Genomic DNA, 20,471 nt, shown 5'->3' with positions numbered 1-20,471 from the left:
ATCTAATCGGTGCCTTTCTGAGTAATGTTACTATAACATAAATACCACATCTGTTAGCTCGACAGGGTGGTACCAAATTTTGAAACTATCGTACGCTTTGAAATTAAAAAATTACGTCTATTTTTTACTCCATGTAAAAGAAAATAAGTTCGCGTAACAAAACTTAAAGTAATATTTTAATTTTGTTTAATTTAAAGCATATCATTAATTTTTCAAGTTAAAGATGTTAAATGTTAAAGTGCATATTGAGAAAAGAAGCGGTACCAAGCAGTATAAAGCAGTTTTGGTAACGTGGCTCTTATCAAAGGTCTGTCCATTCCTGCTTTAAAGTTTGGCGTTCGTCCTTTTTTTAAGTCAAGTCTGGTTCAATATTACTTATTGGATGACAAGGTGAGCGAACCATATCATATAGTATATATTTACTATTATTTGTAAGATTTTGAGTTTTTCTGTTTATTATGGAAGAACCCATGAAAAATACTGAATGATATCTGCTTTAGTGCCCGCCAGACTTTTTCTCGGATGTCATAGCACAAACAAAAAACTGTCGAACCGTAGCAGCACAGCAGCTGTTAGTTCTCATTGCAGCAAAAAAATTGTCGAATGCCACTGAACTGCCTTTTTCTCTCGGTCGTTTACTCTCTACGCTCTATGGGATCTAAAGACGTTAGTTTCATATTTTAATATACTTTTTAATATTTATAACAACTGCAACTACATGTGCGATGGCGTTTGCGATGGCTGATCTCTGCTATTGGGATTTGGAGGCATAGGCTGGTCGCTTTCGTGTTTGTTTCCTGAAGATGGCATTTCATCTATAAACTCCTCCCTATATCGAGTCCACTTAATAAGCGTTTCAGGAGATCTATAGAGAAATAGGAGTTTGGCATATAAGTCCTCTTCCAAACGATACTCCTTGGTCTCCCGCACTAAGTAGATATCATTGCAAAGCTGCAATATTCGGTCTACATATGGTAAATCCTCAAACATTAGTCGTCGATGATTGTTGGCTATCAATGACCTTATTAGGCGGGAAACAACGTACACACATGTTGTATACAGACCAATAATACTAAAAAGAAAACGAAGAAAATGACTTATAAGATTTAAATTCAAGTATAAAACATTTTTAATTTATCCAAAATATTCAAAATCGTAGTCCGAGTCAGAAGTATGCTCATAAGGACTTACAGAATTAGAAAACATAAACTTCGAAATAATGGTACTTACCCAGTTTTTTCTAGAAAACTCATTGTGGATGGGAAGGATTTATCATTAAATATATAAAAAACTATACCATCTTCACAGTCACTAGACGGAAGGCTAGCAAGAATGTTTTTGTAGAATTTGTCCGAGCAGTAGTCATGCATTTCCCACCAAACTTTATCTTCCCCTTTCTTTTTCTTTAATATTATTGGCCTATAAAATTTACCTGAAAAATAAACATTTTTATGTATTTAAACTAATACTATATATATATATATATATATATATATATATATATATATATATATGTATGTATGTATATATAGAGGTTTAGTTAGCGAGTGGACTGAATACACAGGTCCATGATGATGATCGCATTGCTTTAAAACTAACATAATAGTCATAAAATACACAACTTTGTATACGCACCATCAAAATCTTTAATAAATCTTACAAATACCCTCATTTTTTGGACAGTAATGAATTTGGGTAATATATCAGGCACAACAATGTCTTCTTTGCTATTGTCATCGGATATGGCTCTTATTAGCATTTCACGTGTCTTTTCTTTGTTCTTCGTAAGGGTGTATGTTGTCTCATACAATACGGTTTCGGTCATGACGCCGCTATTGAAGGACAATTTTAAGCGGATATCCATTTCCTTGCCTAATCAAACATATATTATGGTATATCCTATTAGATTTACACTCCTGGCTCACCTGATATTAGGTCATTCAGCAGCCGCTTCTTATCAGGTGGTGACATGTTCCACAACGTCACAGAGTTGGCGTCAAACTTTACGGACGTAATATCAACAGCATCGTATATCATGATGTGATCAGTGGCCAGTATATCAAAATTAAAGTTTCTAAGTAGCTTTTTATAGTTATGATCAGAAAACTGGCGGATACCGGTGTAACTTTGGGAAACATAAATTGGTTCATAATGCCCAATTTTTACGGAAACATCTGCTCGGCGAGGAACGTTAGGTTTCCCGACCGTACCAACCAGGGCGAATAGAAATAGCGGACTCCATATGAGAGTGATCAATATTAAGATTATTGTTCCACCAATAAGACACTTGACATAGAATGCCTTAGGTTTTCCCCGTAAAACTGGAAAATCCGCATCCATTTGCCTGTAGCAGCGCACAATAAATACGGATTGAAAAATATCTTCCATCTTGATCCACTCCATAACAGTAAGCGTAGTTTCGATGCATAACCAGTCCAGCATTGTTCGTAAAATATAGAGAAATGGTATTTCCATATATCTATAATGATTGATATTATTGATATAATAGACAATTAAAAAGCGTATTTTATATCAGCTCCTCTTACACTTTAAACACCACATAGTTAACCATTGAAAAACTCTTTGTGAAAACATTTCCCAAAATGCGCTTGGGATAACCGCAGCGCATCTGATAGGCTGAGAATAGCATGTGCAAACACTTGATCAGATAAAACACAGTAGGTGCCGTAGCTCCGAAACTATGCGACGTAACATAGGGCACCAAAAAGAACATCCATATATGTATGCCGACAACCGTAACAAAATGAAACACAATTTTGACAACCAAAGCTTTACGCAGGTATATTGCACGCTCCGCAACAATCGTTAAAAACTGCACCACGAGCATGAAAAGGAAGCTGAAAGGCACCTTGTTTCCTTGAATATACGTCTCCAAAACACTGGTACTGTATTTGTGGCGATACTAAAATAAAACAAATAATTATTGTATATCTCCAACATTTTGAGAAACATGTATGTGCTTGTATACCAAAAATGTATAAATGGGTTAGATATAAGCATAAACGAAAATCTAAGTTGCCATGTTAACTTTGTTGTGTGGTAAGTTCTATAGATGTATATAAAATAATATGTGCTTTGTCTGCACGACGTAATTAATAAATTTATTTGCTCCTACTGACCTATCAGAATATATCAGAATAGATTTCTTTACGTAATATTTTATTATTTACTACGCAAGCTAATATTATAATGATAAATCGGAATTATCAGACTTACCACAAACTTGGGAAATCCAAATAATAAAACGAAAAAGTTTATGAAGTCGCACAAGAACAGCAATGAATACACATCGGTCGACAGGCGCGCTTTGTGAAGTAAAGCGAGAAAGAATTCCTTTATTTGAGATATAAATCCACCTTTGTACCTGTGGGTATTAAGTGGTTTAAAACATTCATTATTTGTACTTGTAAATGTTTTATGCATGGCAATGCCATTCAATAGAAGTATCTAAGAAAACTGATACATAAGTAAGCAGAGTCGAGCAGCCCCAATTGCAAAGATTCTGAGAATTTCGCATTGAATCTTTCTTTATTTTGTGGGCACAAACATTGTGTTTTAAAATCCATTTTTTATTTCAGTGTATTGCTTACTCTAAGTCTTTCATGCCGTTGCGATAATATTCCGATTCAATGTTACGGTAAACATATTTATTTTCGTTACCAGGTCGCAATAAGTCATTTATATCACGTTCCAGTTCGGCTGCATTCGCACTATCGGTAGAATCGTGGCGTTGTTCACTGCCAGACTCTTCCCTTAAATATTTTAAAAATTAATCATGGTATATTATCACAAACAATGAAAATTAAATACCTTAGTTTCCTCAGTATATCAGTAGGTCGTTCTCTGACAAAAGTTTTGCTAGCTAGCGATTTTATTTGAGATATTAACTGAAAGTAAATATATATTTTACATTGCACTTACCCTTGGCGTTAAGCTGCGTTTCGGATCGGGGCATATTCCAAATTCCCTGCTTCTTTAGCATGTATCGATGCCAGAAAAGTACGACCAATAGCAAGAGGTCATAGATAGCCTTGCCGTGCTTTGAGAACAGCTCAAAATCAGTTGTCTTGGCCATTTGGACAAGCTTCGGGTCAAGGACAATTTTCTGATGCATTATGCATTTGAAAAAAATCATAGCCAGTGTGTATGTTATGAGAGTGACCCAGAATGTCTTTGTTGGACGAGGCAGTGTAAGAGCACCCCAGTAAAGGACGAGGAATGGCATTGGCAGTGAAATTATTGACGAATTAGCAGCTTGATTCACGCACACGGCCAGATAGCAAACCACCTCTGTATTGGCAATGATCGCATACCACAAGGAAATCAACAATTGCACGCAATAATTGTGATCCAGGGACATGAAATTGTCGCTCTTTGCTCTGAGACGAAACCTCGATTCTCTTACTGCTGAGTTGATTGCGGTCAACTGCCTACTGTAAAATTAAGGCAAGGTTATTTCTGATAAGGCAATTTCCTTATATATAATATTTACTCGTAGAGGGATTGATTTAAGAAGCTAAACATTGCTGCAGTATTGACCAGTCCAAGTCGATTCATTGTACTAATGTCCTGCAAAGTCTTCTTCTCTGCCGAAAGAACTTTATGGACGAATCGATAGTTTCGAGATAGACGGTTTAACCGAAACGTCAGTAGTAGTATAAGATCAGTTAGAAGTTTTGCCACAGGGTTTCTGCCAAGCTCAATCTCTGTGTCCGAGCTGTACTTGTTGCCTTGTGGTGTTGTGTGTTCCTTTTTTTTCCTATACTGTGAAGGCAAAACTTTTCAGTATTTAAACCAAATTAAAATATGAGCAATTATACAGATAAAAGGTATTCACGTGCGCGCCTATCCTGTTTCTCCAGAAAATCATACTCTTCATACAGCACTGGATCATCAATATCATTTTGTTCATCAAACATATAGTAGTCTCCGGTTCGCACTGCATGTGGATGAAGGCGCAAGTCGCGCACCTTAGTTGGTGTTGGTTGGGCCTTTTGTTGTGAGGACCATATACTATTCACAGAAGCTAGCTGCTCCTTAGATATAAACTGCTCTCGCGGATGGATTTCTGGATGCTGTGTTACCGCATGTGTCTCTATAAAATATTATTAACCCTTTATAGCTTTATCACTGAATTGATTTGATTATCCTCTGACTTACTTCCCCTTTTATATGATTTTCTATTGCTAGCCCTGATCAATTCCATCTTCACCTTCACTCTTTCAAGCACATTCTTTTCGTACTCCCTTCGATCATAAATTTGCTTATAATGCAAATTTTCAATAATGATAGCACCACTGTAAATATATTTTGTGAAATGTTATGTTTTATTTATTGACTCGAAATAACCAATAACCGTTTTCTAGCTAGAAGACTAGGCAAAACATATCTGCATTAAAATTTTTTAGTTCATTATGAAACCTAATATATTTACGGGAGCAAGAATGAGTATAATACCCAAACTGTTTAAATCTTTTCACCAGCATATATTTCTGAGAGCTCTCTTTTAGTGACATTACTTACCGAGAGGCTAAGACTGTATTGGCTTGAGTATCCATTACTATGTGACAAAAATAGTAAGACCCAAATATACGATATTGCAAGATGAGAAAAGCAAAAATGATCGCATGCCAGACCAGATGGTTGTTGAAAATGAAGCTGCTTGGCCCATAATAGTAGTTGTCCATGTTTTGAGTTTGGTTGTACTTTTCATGACGTGGTAAATTCGTATCATAATGCATGACTGCAAACAAACTCTGGTAGTCTTGTTTATCTTTGATATCCATCATATTTCCAAGTACAATAATGCAGACTTTGATAACTATGTTGAATACATTGAACGCGATGAGAAAGTTCCAGCGACAGGAGATGTAGTAAATATTTTGCAAGTAGACTTCCGACCCTTGCAGCATAAATACCAAGGCAAAAATCAAATAGCCTAATGACAGCATATCCATGCTGCACACACCGCCCATAAATATGATGGCAAGCGTGATCCAGAGGAAACTGCAAAATATAATGGTCTTCAAAACATCTGAATAGTTGCGAACGAACGAACAAAAGTCGTGCGTGGGATTTCTGAAGTAAACGTGTCCCAGCTTAGCAATGTTGTGAATAATATTCTTATTATCTCCGCCGGGATATGATATGTTGTCTTGACGAATTTCCATTTTGAATGCCTTTCTCTGGCGGGAAATTAACATAAGAACCACAAAGTCTAAGAAAAGTTTCGATTTGATCGGAGTGTCCAAAAGTTGATCGAAATTTGGATTACTCCACTCTTTGGAATTCATAACTTTTACTGCTTCATCTGAAAGAACTTGTGTTAGTCGAGCTTTAGGCGATATTACATTTCTAGCGTACCTTTGCAAAGATTTGGTGGATAGTGTATCAGATACAAGTATTGCACAAAGATCGAAAGAATAAAATAGAGCTGGAAAATATACCAAATGCGAGCGCACTGCAAACGCGTCAGACACAGTAGAATTAGAAGCCAGAGGATATATGTCACCGCAAGCAAGTCACATCGATGGACTATGGTCGAGACTAGAGCAATTAACGTGATTTCCAACCCAAACTTGAAGTATCCATAGTTGCAAAGATACTTTATAAGCCCAGGAAAATTGTTTTCAGCATCTTGCCGAGTTATACCAGGGAAAAGAACAGTGTGCTCTACAATCACACCCATCGAGAGTCGTAGTAAATGATCCCGCAATTTAACTACAGCATGCAATGTAGTCACGACCATATAAACGACATACGGTGCTACATAGCGCAATAGTGAGCCCCAAACCTGTTCAGTTTTTCGCAAACCAATCCAATCGGCAAAATTAATTGTATTGTTTTGCTGAGAAAGAGAATTATGGACTAGTTAAATTGAAATTGGAAAGTATTGACACCCAAATCTTACACATAAATAATCGTATTTCGAATGGTTCAAATATTTTATCTGATAGATCATCTTCATCAGAATCAAAACCGAGACCCAAAATGTCACAATGCGAAATATCGCTCTTCGAAAGAACGGACTTACGCCCACGCTCATAAGTGATAGCACAACTAAAAATAGGTTAAAGCAGCAAATCTCTGAAATGGCACAAGTAAAAGTTGTCAATATAACTGCTTTAATCATGTGGAGCTCAAGGAAACGCCATGCAACTGATTTGCAGGGACGGAACCACCGACGAATCTTGAGACGTATTCGTCCATACATAAGCCTCGGTTTTGATAACCAGGATTTCCTGCCTGACAGTTTGCTAGACTGTTGATGGCTGCGGTACATGCTAAACCGCGCTCGAGAGCTTCGAGTTGTGTCATCGATTGGCTTTGGTTGACGTAATGATTCTATAAATCGACCGTGAAAATAATGCAGTTGAATGACTGTAAAAATAACAGTCAATGTCGGGACCAGCAAATGTAAGAAAAGGTCCTTCGTTCGATAACGACGCAAGCCTATATCATTTTGCCTAAGTACAGCATATATTGCATGAGACATTGGTGTAACAGCGGTAAATTTTCTAGAACTTACAAGTCAGGCTGAACATTCAGATATGTCTCCCAATAGTGGTCAAAATAGTCGAACTGATAGGTGTATATAATAGTTAGTATAGTCATCGCATAGAATATCACAAACATCCAATATCCGTATAAGAACTTTATCCACAGCTGCAAGGACATCTGAAAGACCATAAGAAACAGGAGGAATAATGACATGTAGCAGACGCGGAATCCAGTCATGACTTGATCGATCATGGCACAAAGAAATATTAAAATAATCAGCAGCCACATCCAGATGCGTGTCACAAAATTGGAAACACTTTCGAAAATAAATATGATTGTTCGCGGGGCCCTTGACTTTTCGAACAACGTGTGATCGGAGTGCGAGTGTCGCGGTCCAAAAACATATTGTAAAATGTCATTTTCGACTTTATCCTCAGCCTTCTCTTTGAAGTATTGGTGCGATGTTATCCAGAATATAAATAGAAAACATGTCTTCACGCTCAACGGAACACACGGTCGAACACCGCTGTCCCGCGGATGAACACATCCAATTTGCACAAGATTCAATCCATAGATCTAGGGAGAGTATGTTCGAAAACTAAATCAATTTAAAATACATAATTTTGAATACAAATCCATTTTTAAGCCAAAATCTAAAAGTAAATATAAACTAATAGATTCCGTATAGAAGAAGTACGAAGTCAGGACAAGGACATCATATAAAAACATTACCTTCGTGGGTAGCTCTGTTTCATATATATTCATCCCATATATATATTGTGAAATAATGAGAAATTCAGCATACAGGACTACAAAGAAACTGGAACGCATCATGGATCGACGCTGGTTGGGTATCATCCACAATATATTGGCCCAAATGAGTAAGACGAAAGTCAACCAGCTATGATAAATAATTGACCAGATCTGAAAAAAGTCAAATACTTACTGAGTAGCTCTAAGTAAAATTAAATACTATCGTTATACTTGCCATCATAATTATGTTGAGTAGTATATAGCTATTCTTGTATATGAAAGTCGTCAAATCACAAATCAAATAAAAGAACTGTTCTAGAGTGGACGGCTTTGGACTAGGTGTTCCAGCCTCACTTGAGCCGGATTGTCGGTTTATTGAAGGTGTGTGATTTTCATGTTTTGATGTAATTTTCATTCGCATTATGCTAAAAAATAGTTTGCTTCGTTCATGGTGTATAATGTTGATTAAGAGAATAAAGTATGCCCACATTAATGCAGTTATACACATATATGAATCGAAATGCAGCTTATTATTTAGTTTTATTACTAGGCCTCTCTCATCTTGATGAGACAGCATAAGTAGGGCCTCGTAGCCCATAATTCTGAAATTAATACCAGTTAGATACCTCTTTATGCCCAATGATTCAACTCACCGCGTCCATACTGATTCGGCATCCCAGTATTTCTGTATGATTGGCAGTTGATACAACACAAAACCAATGATTTGCAAAAATAACAATATGGCAACGACGATCAGTATATTCTGCAAACTGTTGTGAAGCACGGATCTTTAGCAAAACATGTATAAAAGCAAGATAACTCTAATCTAGACTATTTTACTACGAGAAACCCAGAACCCTTGGTAGAGCAGAAACCAAAATATTTCTATCAGTAAATATGTACGAAACATAATTTTTGTATAACAGATTTTTGATATTGCATTTAATCAATCAATTAAAATGATTAATTAAACAAACTCAATCTATAACGCACATATGTATTTAAGCTATACTTTATGAGATAAAATGTTGATTAATTCTTTGGCTAGTAATACATACTCCCACCCATTTGAGTAGCTTTAGGGTGTACAAAAATACTTTCTGAATAACATTGCATCTAATCACATTTCAAAACTTGATTTCATAGACATAAGAAAGGTTATTTCTTACTATCTTGGTAAACTCGTCTTTGCACATTGACTTTTTTTTTACCCTGAACCCATTGAAAATGGGAAATCAGGGTATAATGTTGTTGCGAAAAAGTATGTAACAGGCAGAAGGAATCATCGCAGACCCCATAAAGTATATATATTCTTGATCAGCTTGACGAGCTGAGTCGATATAGCCCTGTCCGTGTGTCCGTCCGCCGAGATCTCAGTAGATATATGTAAGAGCTAGAGATCTGAAATTGTGTGCATACTCGCGTATACCATACGCAGTGCGAGTTTGCATTATTTTTTCGATAACTCATCCGATAACTTTTTTTATCGAGAATAATCGCAAATTTTTTTTGGTTTTTTTAGCCTCATTGGAATACCATTAGACGTGGAGACTTCAGATTTGCTGTGTATATACCTATGATGAATACAAACATTTTTTAATCAACAGATTATGGATACCACGCCCCCTTCTCCCCAAATTTGTATTTTAAGTACTAGAGACTTGTGCTTTGGAATGTGTGTCTACAAAAGAAGTTACTCAACAAATAAATTCTTATAATATTGCCCACACTGCAGTGCAGTTCAAGGCCATTCGCTGCTTACTGCGCAGTTAGCAGAGTGCGTGCGCGTGAGGATGGATGCATATGAATGTATGCGTGCATAAAAGAAGTGCACAAAGATAAGAATATCAGCTTGGAGGGTTCAGGGTATCTCCTAGTCGAGCAGTCTCGACTAGAGCCTTCTTACTTGTTTGAATATCGTTAGCGTTAGTAATCAGAGAATTTCTTTTAAACGGATGAAAATAGCAAAATAGTAATTAACGTAGATATCATTTGACTTTTGTATGTATAAATACCAATATAATCTTTTGTAGATAGCCCAATATGTGCCAGCTATAAGAAATAACATGAAATATATGCTGCCAGGCAATGATGGCCTTAAGATTGCAGCTCCATAGAGTACAAGGAGTGTGAAAACTGGAGCTGTAAGAAGGTAGAAAGTTCGTTTTAAGTGAACTACATACCTATGTAGATATACAGTAATATTCTTACATGTTTTTACCACAGATCGAATGTAGGCAACTATTAGAATACGATTCATATCTGAATAACGCAAGCTTGATACACCTCTATATTCGTCATCAACATCATCATCTTCAGATGGACCTGACCCATTCTTTTTAGACAATTTGGCTACAACCAGTATTATCATAGCTGTAATAAAAATGAGTACGTCAGGAACAATCCAATAGAATACTGCAATAGCCCTGTAAGTTAAGAAGTTTGTTAATGTTTTTTCGTGTTTTCCATCAAATATTACTTACTGTAGTCCAGAAAATCGCACGAAACCAATTTGCAATAGGATGTATGTGAGTGGACTTCCTGGCGTCAAATAGTGGATGAATACATTGAAAAAATTTACTAATACATGGCTAATGGCAATTATAGCACTAGTTATACAATAAAACAAGATAAACTTCTTCAATATTTTGTGCTGAGACGAACTTCTAGTTTGCAATAGCCACGGCGATGTGAAGAACATAAGCAGATATATGAATGAAAACGATATTGGCCGTGATAACGTTGCTGTGTGCATCCAGGTTATGATCTTTGACAATATCCACAATATTCACATATGTACATACATACATATATTACTTACCGAATATTAATGTCGATGGAAGAAACAAACGCAGCAAAAAGAACAGTACTACTTCCGGCATTTTTATAAGTTTGCAAGCACAATAATTATTTACAAGTTTATATGATATACGTATAAATATTTAAAATGATTATAATCCAATGACATGGGTGTAGAAGAATACTATGATAGTTTCGTATCGTATTATAGTAGTAAACAGAAAATAAATCAACAAAATTTTCAGTCATTGCCTGATGATTTGCTTGTTTCTTCGATCATCAGTTTACATTTGTATTTTAGGTTGTAATCCAAACAATTTTATATGACTCCAACACAACAGTGTTTGGTCAGTGCTCCAAGTCTTTTTTATTTTAAACTTGTTCTAACGCGCCTTCTATGGATATGTGCTTTTATATATCGACTACTAATCTATATCGATAGTTGAACGGAGCTAATACAGTTTCTTGATGTAAATAGTCAAGATATCTCACATATTTTAAAAGATAAAAAATGAAAGCCAATATAATGAAATGCTAAGTACACCAAAAAATATATCGCATTGTTTTATTAAGCAACTTTTTCTTAGGCCCACAAAATAAAATCGAATTTTCTGAACAAATATGAATGTACACACGGTCTCTAAACGCTACTAGTGAAAACCTTGTAGTAATATCGATATTTTCCAAAAATATTCGCCGGTATCATCACTAAAACATTATTATTTTCGTATGTTTGGATTTTTACTAAATGTGAAACATTTTCAAAATGAGTCTACCGCCTATGTTGTTACAACGGCTTAAGTCACGAGGATTGGTTAATGCAAAGAACGGTAAGTTAATAATGGAGATTGATATACCTACATGATTAATGCGATGTATACATGCATTAAAAAAAGTTAATTTTAAAATCAATAAGGCAGTATTGCATATTATGGATAGGCAATCTTTTGCATTTGAGAGCAGACTTAAAATTGTTTTACATTATAATGGCCCAATGTTAAATATTATGTTTACTGTTCAGTATTCCACAGGTATTGAAAATGGTTTGCTTCAATGGATGAAATTGGCTACCAAATGTGTGGCCGCTGTCTTGGTAACAAAAATGATCCAGGTCGACCAAGCCATGTCCTTCTGTCCATTTGGGTTCAGCAGCGTTACAGACTGCCAAATGCTAAGAGAAAACAATTATCATAATATAAAAGGGCGAACCGATTATTTTATTCGTTAATTGATTCCATTTCTGTTTTTTTCACAATCTTTCTTCATGGGGAAAATATAAATGTACTTTGAGTAGTTCTACTGACATCTAAACCTGTTGTATAAGATATATATTATAATGACTTACATATTTATTTTCAGAACAAAAACAAATACCCGAGGCAATAGAAGAAATTATCGCTGAAAATTATGACGAGGATGACAAAAACCCTCCATCGGACTATAACGAACTCAAGTCACCTCCTTCTAAATTCACGTCAGCTAATGAAAATCTGTGGCCAGAAAGGATAAAAGAACGCATAGGAGTCACAGAGTCATACCATGGCTTTAAATATTGCCCCAACACGTACAACATATGGCACTCGTGCACCTTATACTGTGTTAACAAATGGGCGAACGTGAGGCCGAAGCCAAAGGAAAAGTATCTTCGTCGCTATAAGAGATTACTTCGAAAATATCCACTTCCTGCAGATTGGACAGAGATCTTTGACAGTGGCTGCGGGTTTTATTATTTTTACAACTCCACGACTCGAAAAGTATCTTGGTTACCGCCAACGCATCCGAATGCTCGTGTTACGAACAGTGCAGCCATGTTTAGAAAACAATTAGCTAATTCCAATGATGAATTTAATTTCGACACAAAAGATTTGGGACCAACTAATAACGACGCTGAAATCGGTGCACAATCTGCATCTTTTTGCCCAACAAAAAAGCAAAAAAAACGCGATTTAGAACGAACCCTCTTACGAAAGCATAGGACCTGAAATACTTGCCTATGCCTAATTAACATAGAATTGAACGACTTTTTCTAAGATAAATTTAAAAAATAAATGCAAATTAAGCTTATTGTTAGTGTTGTTAATCTTATAGAAAATATTACCATTATCAATTTTGAATTTAAGATATAGGTTAACTAGTTTTCGAATAATACTTCAGATTAGACACGTGATATTTTCAGGTTTTTTATACTCATTCACGAAAGTGAAATGTGTATATTGGTTTTGTGCAATGTGCGTCTTGAGACCTGAAATTTGGAACATGTATCACCAATTTATAAAGGCTTAACATTTTCCCGATACGCTCACTAGGAGCTTGACAAATCTGAAAATTCTATATGCCAGAAAATATTAGCTGAAGAGCTAGAACTTGGAATGTAGATCCACGTCGCCCACCCAAGATTAAAATCTATGGCGGATACATTCTAATTCTAGAAAAGCTATATTAATGGAAAAAAAAAAACAAGTAAGAAGGCTCTAGTCGAGTTCGCTCGACTAGGAGATACCCTTTCAGACCGTAATCATAATGTTTAAATGTCTCACGTCTTAGTACTTAAATTATAGTTATCGGATAAGTTATCGAAAAAATAAGACGAACTTGTACTGTTTATGATATACACGAGTATGCATGCCAAATTTCAGCTTTCTAGCTTTTGTATCTTCTGAGATCGACGCATACATACGGACGAACTGACAGAGCTATAATATATAATATAATACATATACTCTTTGGGGTCTGCCACGCCCCCTTCTGCCTGTTACATTTCAACAAAACCATTATACGCTGATTTCACATTTTCAATGGGTTCAGGGTATAATGATGTGTCTACGCCCATTAGGGGCGTGACAGATTGGACCTTAAGATATAGTGATTTTTCAAATTCTGATATATTTTGGGCAGTATTAAAATATGATATAAAAACTCGGGCTGACCACCCAAGTCCAAAAACCAATGCGGATATATGTCCGCCCACAGGGGTCGTGGAAAATTGCAAAACTTTATATCTCCTGCATCTTAACAACGAAAAGCTTAAAATTTAGATAGTTGAGATACTAGTAGCGTCCTCTATGGATGACCTAAAAATAATTGTTACGCTTATTTAGTATATAGAAAAATACCCGTAATTTTCACATTTTTAAAGCGTAACCATCCAAACTTTACAGTTAGGCCAAAAATTATGCGCTTACGCCCAGTAGGGGTGTGGCAAACTCCATTTTCTACAGTATTAGAGCTAGAAACTCAATGTGAGAGAAATAAGCTAATCTTAGCCTTTGCTCTGATTGCAAGACCTGAGCTTCAGTCTAATACGAAATGCCTCATTTAACCGGCTTTCCCTCACATATAGCATCCATACACAGAACGATTTTCTTGATACCCTAGCCCGTTGAAAAGGCCGTATTATAGTATTATAGTATTAATTAGCAGTGTCAGTCCGTGTGTGTGAGCAACTCCATCTCACATGCTATAAGAGTTAGGTTTTACCACTAACCAGAGAGCACTGTGGTTAGTGGTTTTAAGTCCGTATATGTATACCACGCGCAGATCAAGTTTGTTTCAAAAACTCGATAAAAAGTCCGTTCTTTGTTATCGATTAAAAGCCATATAGAACATCAGTTATAAAATAGTATATCCTACATTTTTAGAGACTGAGACTTAAACTTAAATGTAAGTTAGCTATTTATAAGTTTTGCTCTCAATCTACATGTATATTGGGTTTGCTTAAAGTTACCAATAACTTTACTCGCATCGATGGAGCACTAGTCTCTAGCACTAGCGACCAATAACAAATTAGACGTTTCCATTATTTTCTAACAAGCAACGCTTGAAAGGCAAAATCAATCTATCGAATTCGGTCGATAATACAGAAATGGTAAGAGCTATCGAAAAAAAGATAAGCTCTCTCTTAGCAATGGTATGTATAAAAATATGATAAATTTGTTTCAAATTTCAAGTCGAGTTTTTGGGGTACAAAATCAAAATATATATACATATATTTATTTATTTATCGGGTCTATATCATGGAAAGCTTTAGAAACATACATTTAAAAAACCGATTATCAGATTACAATATTGATCATAAATATTATGGAATACCCTAAATAATAAATATGTATATTCGAAAATATATTTTCATTATTATTACTGATATTATTTTTTTTTTTTTTTACATTTATTTAGATAGAGTTGGATACGATGAAACTAAAATATATTTTAAAACAAACACTAAGATCCCTGGTTGTATGTATTATTTTAGGCAGTTTGTACTCTACGTTCCCATATTAGGCGAGTCGACGGCGAGTGACAATATTTACATTTGTAAATTGTAACTAAATATAATATTCAGAATTAAAGTCTAAGAAATAAACCTAATGTACAGTTAGGAAATATGTTTACTCGATTATAAAAATGAATATATTATGTTGCATAGTGATATTAATGGTGACTTTTGACAAAAGTGTCACATGTTTCGGGCAGTTAGCGAGACATAATATATCTCTAAATAACACACAGAGAACCAGTAAATTTCTCTTTGATACTATCTTTCGCATTAGCTCCGGGGTCTCGAGCGCTTTTGGCCTGGCGGACACAGAAGACGATGGAGAATATAGTGAGAACAATAGTCTCTCAACGTGTGACTGTGGTAAGATATTCATAATCAACTTATTTGTTTCTTGTTCCCATCAATGTACCGTATAGCTGTGTAAATATGTGCATATGTATGTATATGTGTATATAGTAGCTATGGGAAAAGTAAGCGTGTGCCAATTCTTTTTGGCAATATTTTCGATAATTAACTACGAATTTATATTGGGTGTTAATAACTGGACACTTCGGACTAGAGCTTTCTCACAGTTTCCGCTGTTTTAATCAAATACAATAAGAAAGTGATATTCAATCAGATTTATCATTAGCTAAGCCTACATTAATTAACATTTATTAATTCTTTTACAATATATTTATTATTTCTTAGTGAACAATTATTAATTTATTATTTGATTGGATATATTTTCGATATATATTATATTATACAAATAATAAATTAATGATCAAATAATAAATTAGATTGTTTACTGAGAAATAATAGATGTAGAAATAAATATATATTTATATATATATAATATAAATGAATCTTAAAGTATTATTTTTTAGTATATATTTGAAGTACCTGGTTTTATGCCGGTAATCAGGAAATACCGATCGACTCTTTTTTGCCTCTTACGACCTGTTTTAAGCAATAGGCTTGGGCCTCAATCTAAAATTAGACAGAAAGCGGGTATATATGCATGTGTATGCGTCTCTTTTTTATTGGAGAGATTTATTTCGGGTAAAGTGTCACAGTCCGTAGTACTTACTGTGACGCCAAGTTTCAACAGAAACGAGAGTTATTAAAGTAAAGCTATAATAAAAGTTAAATGGTAATTAGTTCGAGCTAGTGAGGAAGATATTAGGAAAATAAAAATGTATGGTTAAGAGTTGAAATTTTGTATATACATGTCTTAAACATGTTTTATAAGTGTGCATGTTTATGAACAATATTATGGAATTTGAGATAATAGCTCTATGTAGGATTCATGGTAAATAATAAAACTTCACCTTCCTCAATCATACTTTTCCTCCTCATTACAAAGTATTTTTCCAAATATTTTATTTTTTTCTAATCCGTTTCTGGTCGCATTTTATTTTTTATAGATTGCGGGTTTTCGAATGAAGAAAATAGAATTGTCGGTGGAAAGCCAACTGGCATAAACCAATACCCATGGATGGCACGCATTATTTACGATGGGAAATTCCACTGCGGAGGATCTTTGCTAACTAAAGATTATGTTATTTCAGCGGCTCACTGTATAAAAAAGTTGAGACGATCTAAAATTCGAATAATATTTGGTGATCACGACCAACAGATAACTTCGGAGTCTCAGGCAATCCAAAGAGCCGTTACGGCTGTCATAAAGCACAAAAACTTTGACCCAGATACCTATAACAACGATATTGCATTGCTTAGACTACGGAAACCGATATTATTTTCCAAAATAATCAAGCCAGTTTGTCTACCCCGATATAACTATGACCCCGCAGGTAATTATCTTCCATCTTTCATAAAGAAGATCCATTCATTTATTTTTTTCCCCATTTAATCAGCTTTAAAAATTATACTTTCATCAATTGTTTTTCAGGCCGCATAGGAACTGTCGTTGGCTGGGGTCGTACTGCTGAAGGAGGAGAGCTGCCCTCGATTGTTAACCAAGTTAAAGTTCCAATAATGTCGCTTGCGGAATGCCGAACTCAAAAATATAAGAGCACACGAATAACGTCAACGATGTTGTGTGCGGGAAGGCCTCAGATGGATTCATGTCAAGGCGATAGTGGAGGACCGCTATTATTATCCAATGGGGTTAAATATTTTATAGTGGGTATCGTATCGTGGGGCGTTGGCTGCGGACGCGAAGGATACCCTGGGGTCTATACTCGTATAAGTAAATTTATTCCTTGGATAAAAGCCAATTTAGAAAATACTTGCTTGTGTTCATAGTAAAATGTTTAATTATTTATTATTAAATTGTTTAACAAATTATTTATTGAAACTAAAGTGTTGATTGATGTGTTTACGTAGGAATGGGAATTCTCAAAGGCAAGAGTCCTCGATAAGTTTTGGTGATGCTAACTTTAAGGACAAAGGGATTCATATAGATATTCTTCGATCGATATAGTTAATTTCATACATACGGGCGGACTGACAGCCAGAGGTAAGCCCATTTGTCAGGCAAAAAAATTATATTCCTTATGAAGTCGTTTCACCTCTTCTTCGGGATGTAAATATAATGTATAGAGCTAAATCTATTCAGGGCATAGCAAAATTATTTTAAATCTTATTTAGGTTTTATTGTTCATACAAATTAAGTTATTCTTAAATAAGGAAGAACATCATTTATTGATATTGTTTATTGTTAGATGTACCAAACCCGAAATTATTTACAGAATCACCCAAAACAGCTGGGTCTTCGGTTGGCGGGGATGGATTTTTAAATTGTTCAGCTGATATTCTTGTAAATAGTATGCCAACACCTTCGATGAGAGCTAACAACACTCCTCCTATGATTGCACTTCCAGCCATTGCAGGAATACCTGAAAATATAATTAAAAGGGACACATGAGTTTAATCATATTTTCATAAAATTAATTCTTTAATCAGAGGTCATTTGACATTATTATCACATTGTAAACCGAAGCTTTGAATGTTTGCCATTAAATAAAACAACTTTTAATTCAGTAATTTGCAGTCTGACAAGACTAAGCTAACCCGTTTTGTTGGATATTACTTATGAAAGCCCTCCTGTTCTCGATACGCTTTTTTTTTTAATTTTTAAATAGCTTACCGTTTCGCGCCGCTAAAATTCCTCCCGTTGCAGCTCCACTTATAATTGAATTCCATGGATCTTCCTTTTTTCGAAAATGAACCAATGTGCAGTCGATTGTACTGAACATTCCTCCCCAAACAGCAAAATTTCCAGCTATTACGGGTGAGCGCAATTTTATTGCAGCTATACTTCCGATCTAAAAATTAAGTCGAATTTTTTATTAGTATTCCAAAATATAAATAATAAACACTAATGAACGGAATCTTTAATGTGAATGATTTTTTACTATTATCTACTAACTATATCTTTTATCGAATGGTTTTATGACTCAATTATACTACATAATCTATACAATTTGATCCCATGACCCATGTAGATACAAATACAATATACAAAAATATGTATAATTTACACTCTATAATCTATGTACACTATATGATCTATATTCTTATAGGATAGGAAGCTAGAAACAAAAGCTAAAAATTATTAAATCGGGATTAAGCACATAGGAACGCAAGCCAACGCTGGCTGATGAAATAAATTTAGTGATCTTTTCGTGATATATTCAAATTATTATAAATTGTTTGTAGGGAAAGTCTTCAAATGGTCGATAGGTCCTTCAAATAGAGTATTTAAGTTTTGAACCATAAACTAAATCCCATTATTGGCATGGAAATGATACTTAAATACCACGAACTTTGTGAAGCCACAAAATTCCCAAATATCCAAAAAATAAACCGTAAATTTATAATTCATAAATTATACGTGTATCCATTGATATAACGCCTTCTAATATATATACATATATATTATATATTTATGAACATGCATACCATTCGTCTGTTTATTCCAGATGGAGCGTTTCTAAAACCTTTAATTGCTTGGAAAACACCACCTCCTATGCAGCCCATGGCAAAAGCACCACCACAATCATCAACAATCCGATATGGACATGGTTCACGTGCATATTCCTCCATAATTATATCAATCGCCTACAAATACACAAAAACAACTTATATATAAGCAAATAAGAATATTTCAGACTATGCACATGTTATTTAACACACCGCAACAACACCAAGTTCATATAACAATTTGCTAGAGATGTTCGATATCTAGGTACATCACTATATCGATATGTATCATACATTTATAAAATATCGAATTAATAAGAATTGATCGATGCTATCGAACTTTGTATCCATCTACACTAACAATATTTGCTTGGAACATACTATGTACAAATATATTCTCATAGGACTGTGGAACTAGCATATTGCAGAGAAGGGGTATTAGGCACAAATACAAGCATAAACATTATTAATTTGGGATATAATAAGAAAGCTCTCATTTTATCATATAGCATTTTAGGTGGTTCGAGGTTCTTTTGTCTGTGATTAACAAATCGAATTTAAAAATAAAAATGTTGAGATATAAAGAAAAACTAGACTTCTAAATGAATTTTTACGTTACATACATTTTAAGGAATCAATATACCCGTTTGGTTACATTGGGCCACTAACTATATGATTAGTGATTGGGCTCAGGGTATAAAAAGCTGCTTTAATTGTTAGTATTTTCAAAAAATGTGCTATTTAGTATTTTTAAAATACGGTTACTTTGCCACAAGCCACGTGTTGCATCGATTTACATCGAACTCAGTTTGAACACAGATGTGCGTGGATGCAGATTGATAAAAATCCAAATTTAATTAGCACTAACATTGTTCAATCGCGAAATTCAAAAATGGATTTAATCTCAAAAGGCTGGTTCAGTGAAGTCCAAGACGAGTTATGGCCTGGACAATCATTTTCTTTAAAAGTTAAAGAAGTTCTTCATAAAGAGAAGTCCGAATTTCAAGATATTCAAGTAGTTGAGACGTGAGTAAAATATTGATAATGGGATTTTATATGACTATCAAAAGTAAAAAGTATTCAATATTTAATAGAGTTTCATTCAAGATAACTTCTACTTCATGTAAATGTTTACTCTATCCATAGTGGACTAATGTGGATTACCGTTTGTTATAAGTTGAGCTTGAGTTAC

General features: G+C 34.8%; 6 protein-coding genes across 13 annotated transcripts in view; 4 read left to right on the top strand and 2 right to left on the bottom strand.

Moving 5' to 3' along the window:
• Positions 1-707: 707 nt before the first annotated feature.
• On the bottom strand, positions 708-11,268 carry Pzl (Piezo-like). Of its 3 annotated transcripts, none has more exons than XM_089256664.1 (23): positions 11,096-11,267; positions 10,758-11,019; positions 10,486-10,700; positions 10,290-10,416; positions 8,928-9,044; positions 8,510-8,876; positions 8,254-8,445; positions 7,550-8,097; positions 6,932-7,487; positions 6,385-6,868; positions 5,545-6,331; positions 5,182-5,318; positions 4,842-5,116; positions 4,514-4,785; positions 3,943-4,454; positions 3,832-3,883; positions 3,612-3,773; positions 3,238-3,385; positions 2,547-2,923; positions 1,926-2,479; positions 1,636-1,872; positions 1,231-1,432; positions 708-1,072 (listed from the first exon to the last, which is right to left on the bottom strand). In XM_089256664.1, exons 1-23 carry the CDS (start codon positions 11,154-11,156, stop codon positions 715-717), a joined length of 7,002 nt encoding a protein of 2,333 aa, XP_089112790.1. In that variant the 5' UTR covers positions 11,157-11,267; the 3' UTR covers positions 708-714. The 3 variants fall into 3 exon arrangements, with proteins under 3 accessions (XP_089112790.1, XP_030240836.1, XP_089112791.1); XM_030384976.2 differs by having other exon boundaries at positions 3,943-4,451; XM_089256665.1 differs by lacking the exon at positions 708-1,072 and having other exon boundaries at positions 1,267-1,432; positions 1,667-1,872; positions 11,096-11,268.
• LOC108659806 (transcription elongation factor 1 homolog) overlaps positions 6,849-20,471 on the top strand; it is a 27,863-nt gene continuing 14,240 nt past the window's right edge. Inside the window, exon 1 of the mRNA XM_018112911.3 lies at positions 6,849-6,862. The gene's annotated coding sequence lies outside the window, so the exon portion shown is untranslated. The remainder of the gene's footprint in view (positions 6,863-20,471) is intronic.
• Positions 11,695-13,137, top strand: PQBP1 (poly-glutamine tract binding protein 1). The gene is made up of 2 exons (XM_018112768.3): positions 11,695-11,903; positions 12,433-13,137. The coding sequence occupies exons 1-2, from the start codon at positions 11,840-11,842 to the stop codon at positions 13,053-13,055; spliced, it is 687 nt and encodes a 228-aa protein (XP_017968257.1). The 5' UTR covers positions 11,695-11,839; the 3' UTR covers positions 13,056-13,137.
• Positions 15,219-17,656, top strand: LOC108658029 (trypsin-1). 4 transcript variants are annotated; one of them, XM_089256668.1, is made up of 4 exons: positions 15,219-15,306; positions 15,621-15,709; positions 16,759-17,145; positions 17,244-17,656. In XM_089256668.1, exons 3-4 carry the CDS (start codon positions 16,830-16,832, stop codon positions 17,597-17,599), a joined length of 672 nt encoding a protein of 223 aa, XP_089112794.1. In that variant the 5' UTR covers positions 15,219-15,306; positions 15,621-15,709; positions 16,759-16,829; the 3' UTR covers positions 17,600-17,656. The 4 variants fall into 4 exon arrangements, with proteins under 4 accessions (XP_089112794.1, XP_089112792.1, XP_017966174.1 ...); XM_089256666.1 differs by having other exon boundaries at positions 15,293-15,391; XM_018110685.3 differs by lacking the exon at positions 15,219-15,306 and having other exon boundaries at positions 15,320-15,709.
• Positions 17,925-19,615, bottom strand: Tim17b (Translocase of the inner mitochondrial membrane 17b). Of its 3 annotated transcripts, none has more exons than XM_030384975.2 (4): positions 19,493-19,615; positions 19,259-19,417; positions 18,444-18,621; positions 17,925-18,192 (listed from the first exon to the last, which is right to left on the bottom strand). In XM_030384975.2, the coding sequence occupies exons 2-4, from the start codon at positions 19,400-19,402 to the stop codon at positions 17,996-17,998; spliced, it is 519 nt and encodes a 172-aa protein (XP_030240835.1). In that variant the 5' UTR covers positions 19,403-19,417; positions 19,493-19,615; the 3' UTR covers positions 17,925-17,995. The 3 variants fall into 3 exon arrangements, with proteins under 3 accessions (XP_030240835.1, XP_089112796.1, XP_030240834.1); XM_089256670.1 differs by having other exon boundaries at positions 19,259-19,437; positions 19,493-19,509; XM_030384974.2 differs by lacking the exon at positions 19,493-19,615 and having other exon boundaries at positions 19,259-19,486.
• SpdS (Spermidine Synthase) overlaps positions 20,056-20,471 on the top strand; it is a 2,206-nt gene continuing 1,790 nt past the window's right edge. Inside the window, exon 1 of the mRNA XM_018112766.3 lies at positions 20,056-20,305. Coding sequence (XP_017968255.1) covers positions 20,109-20,305 — 197 coding nt within the window. The 5' untranslated portion in view covers positions 20,056-20,108. The remainder of the gene's footprint in view (positions 20,306-20,471) is intronic.

The sequence above is a fragment of the Drosophila navojoa genome, chromosome 2 (assembly GCF_054131105.1).
Source record: "Drosophila navojoa isolate 15081-1374.11 chromosome 2, UAZ_NAV_1.0, whole genome shotgun sequence".
NCBI lineage: Eukaryota > Metazoa > Arthropoda > Insecta > Diptera > Drosophilidae > Drosophila > Drosophila navojoa.
Note: the sequence above shows the minus strand (reverse complement) of the source record. Positions and strands in the feature narration are given on the sequence as shown.

Bases quoted from the DNA above. Each gene is read 5' to 3' on its own strand.
- Pzl (XM_089256664.1), bottom strand. From the start codon at position 11,156: ATGCCGGAAGTAGTACTGTTCTTTTTGCTGCGTTTGTTTCTTCCATCG. The intron at 11,020-11,095 runs GTAAGTAATATA...GGATGCACACAG, and splicing joins TCCATCGACATTAATATTCG to CAACGTTATCACGGCCAATA. The intron at 3,884-3,942 runs GTAAGTGCAATG...TAAAATCGCTAG, and splicing joins AACGCAGCTTAACGCCAAGG to CTAGCAAAACTTTTGTCAGA.
- PQBP1 (XM_018112768.3), top strand. From the start codon at position 11,840: ATGAGTCTACCGCCTATGTTGTTACAACGGCTTAAGTCACGAGGATTG. The intron at 11,904-12,432 runs GTAAGTTAATAA...ATTTATTTTCAG, and splicing joins ATTGGTTAATGCAAAGAACG to AACAAAAACAAATACCCGAG.
- LOC108658029 (XM_018110685.3), top strand. From the start codon at position 15,475: ATGAATATATTATGTTGCATAGTGATATTAATGGTGACTTTTGACAAA. The intron at 15,710-16,758 runs GTAAGATATTCA...TATTTTTTATAG, and splicing joins TCTCTCAACGTGTGACTGTG to ATTGCGGGTTTTCGAATGAA. The intron at 17,146-17,243 runs GTAATTATCTTC...ATTGTTTTTCAG, and splicing joins ATATAACTATGACCCCGCAG to GCCGCATAGGAACTGTCGTT.
- Tim17b (XM_030384975.2), bottom strand. From the start codon at position 19,402: ATGGAGGAATATGCACGTGAACCATGTCCATATCGGATTGTTGATGAT. The intron at 18,622-19,258 runs GTATGCATGTTC...CTTAATTTTTAG, and splicing joins CTGGAATAAACAGACGAATG to ATCGGAAGTATAGCTGCAAT. The intron at 18,193-18,443 runs GTAAGCTATTTA...TTATATTTTCAG, and splicing joins AATTTTAGCGGCGCGAAACG to GTATTCCTGCAATGGCTGGA.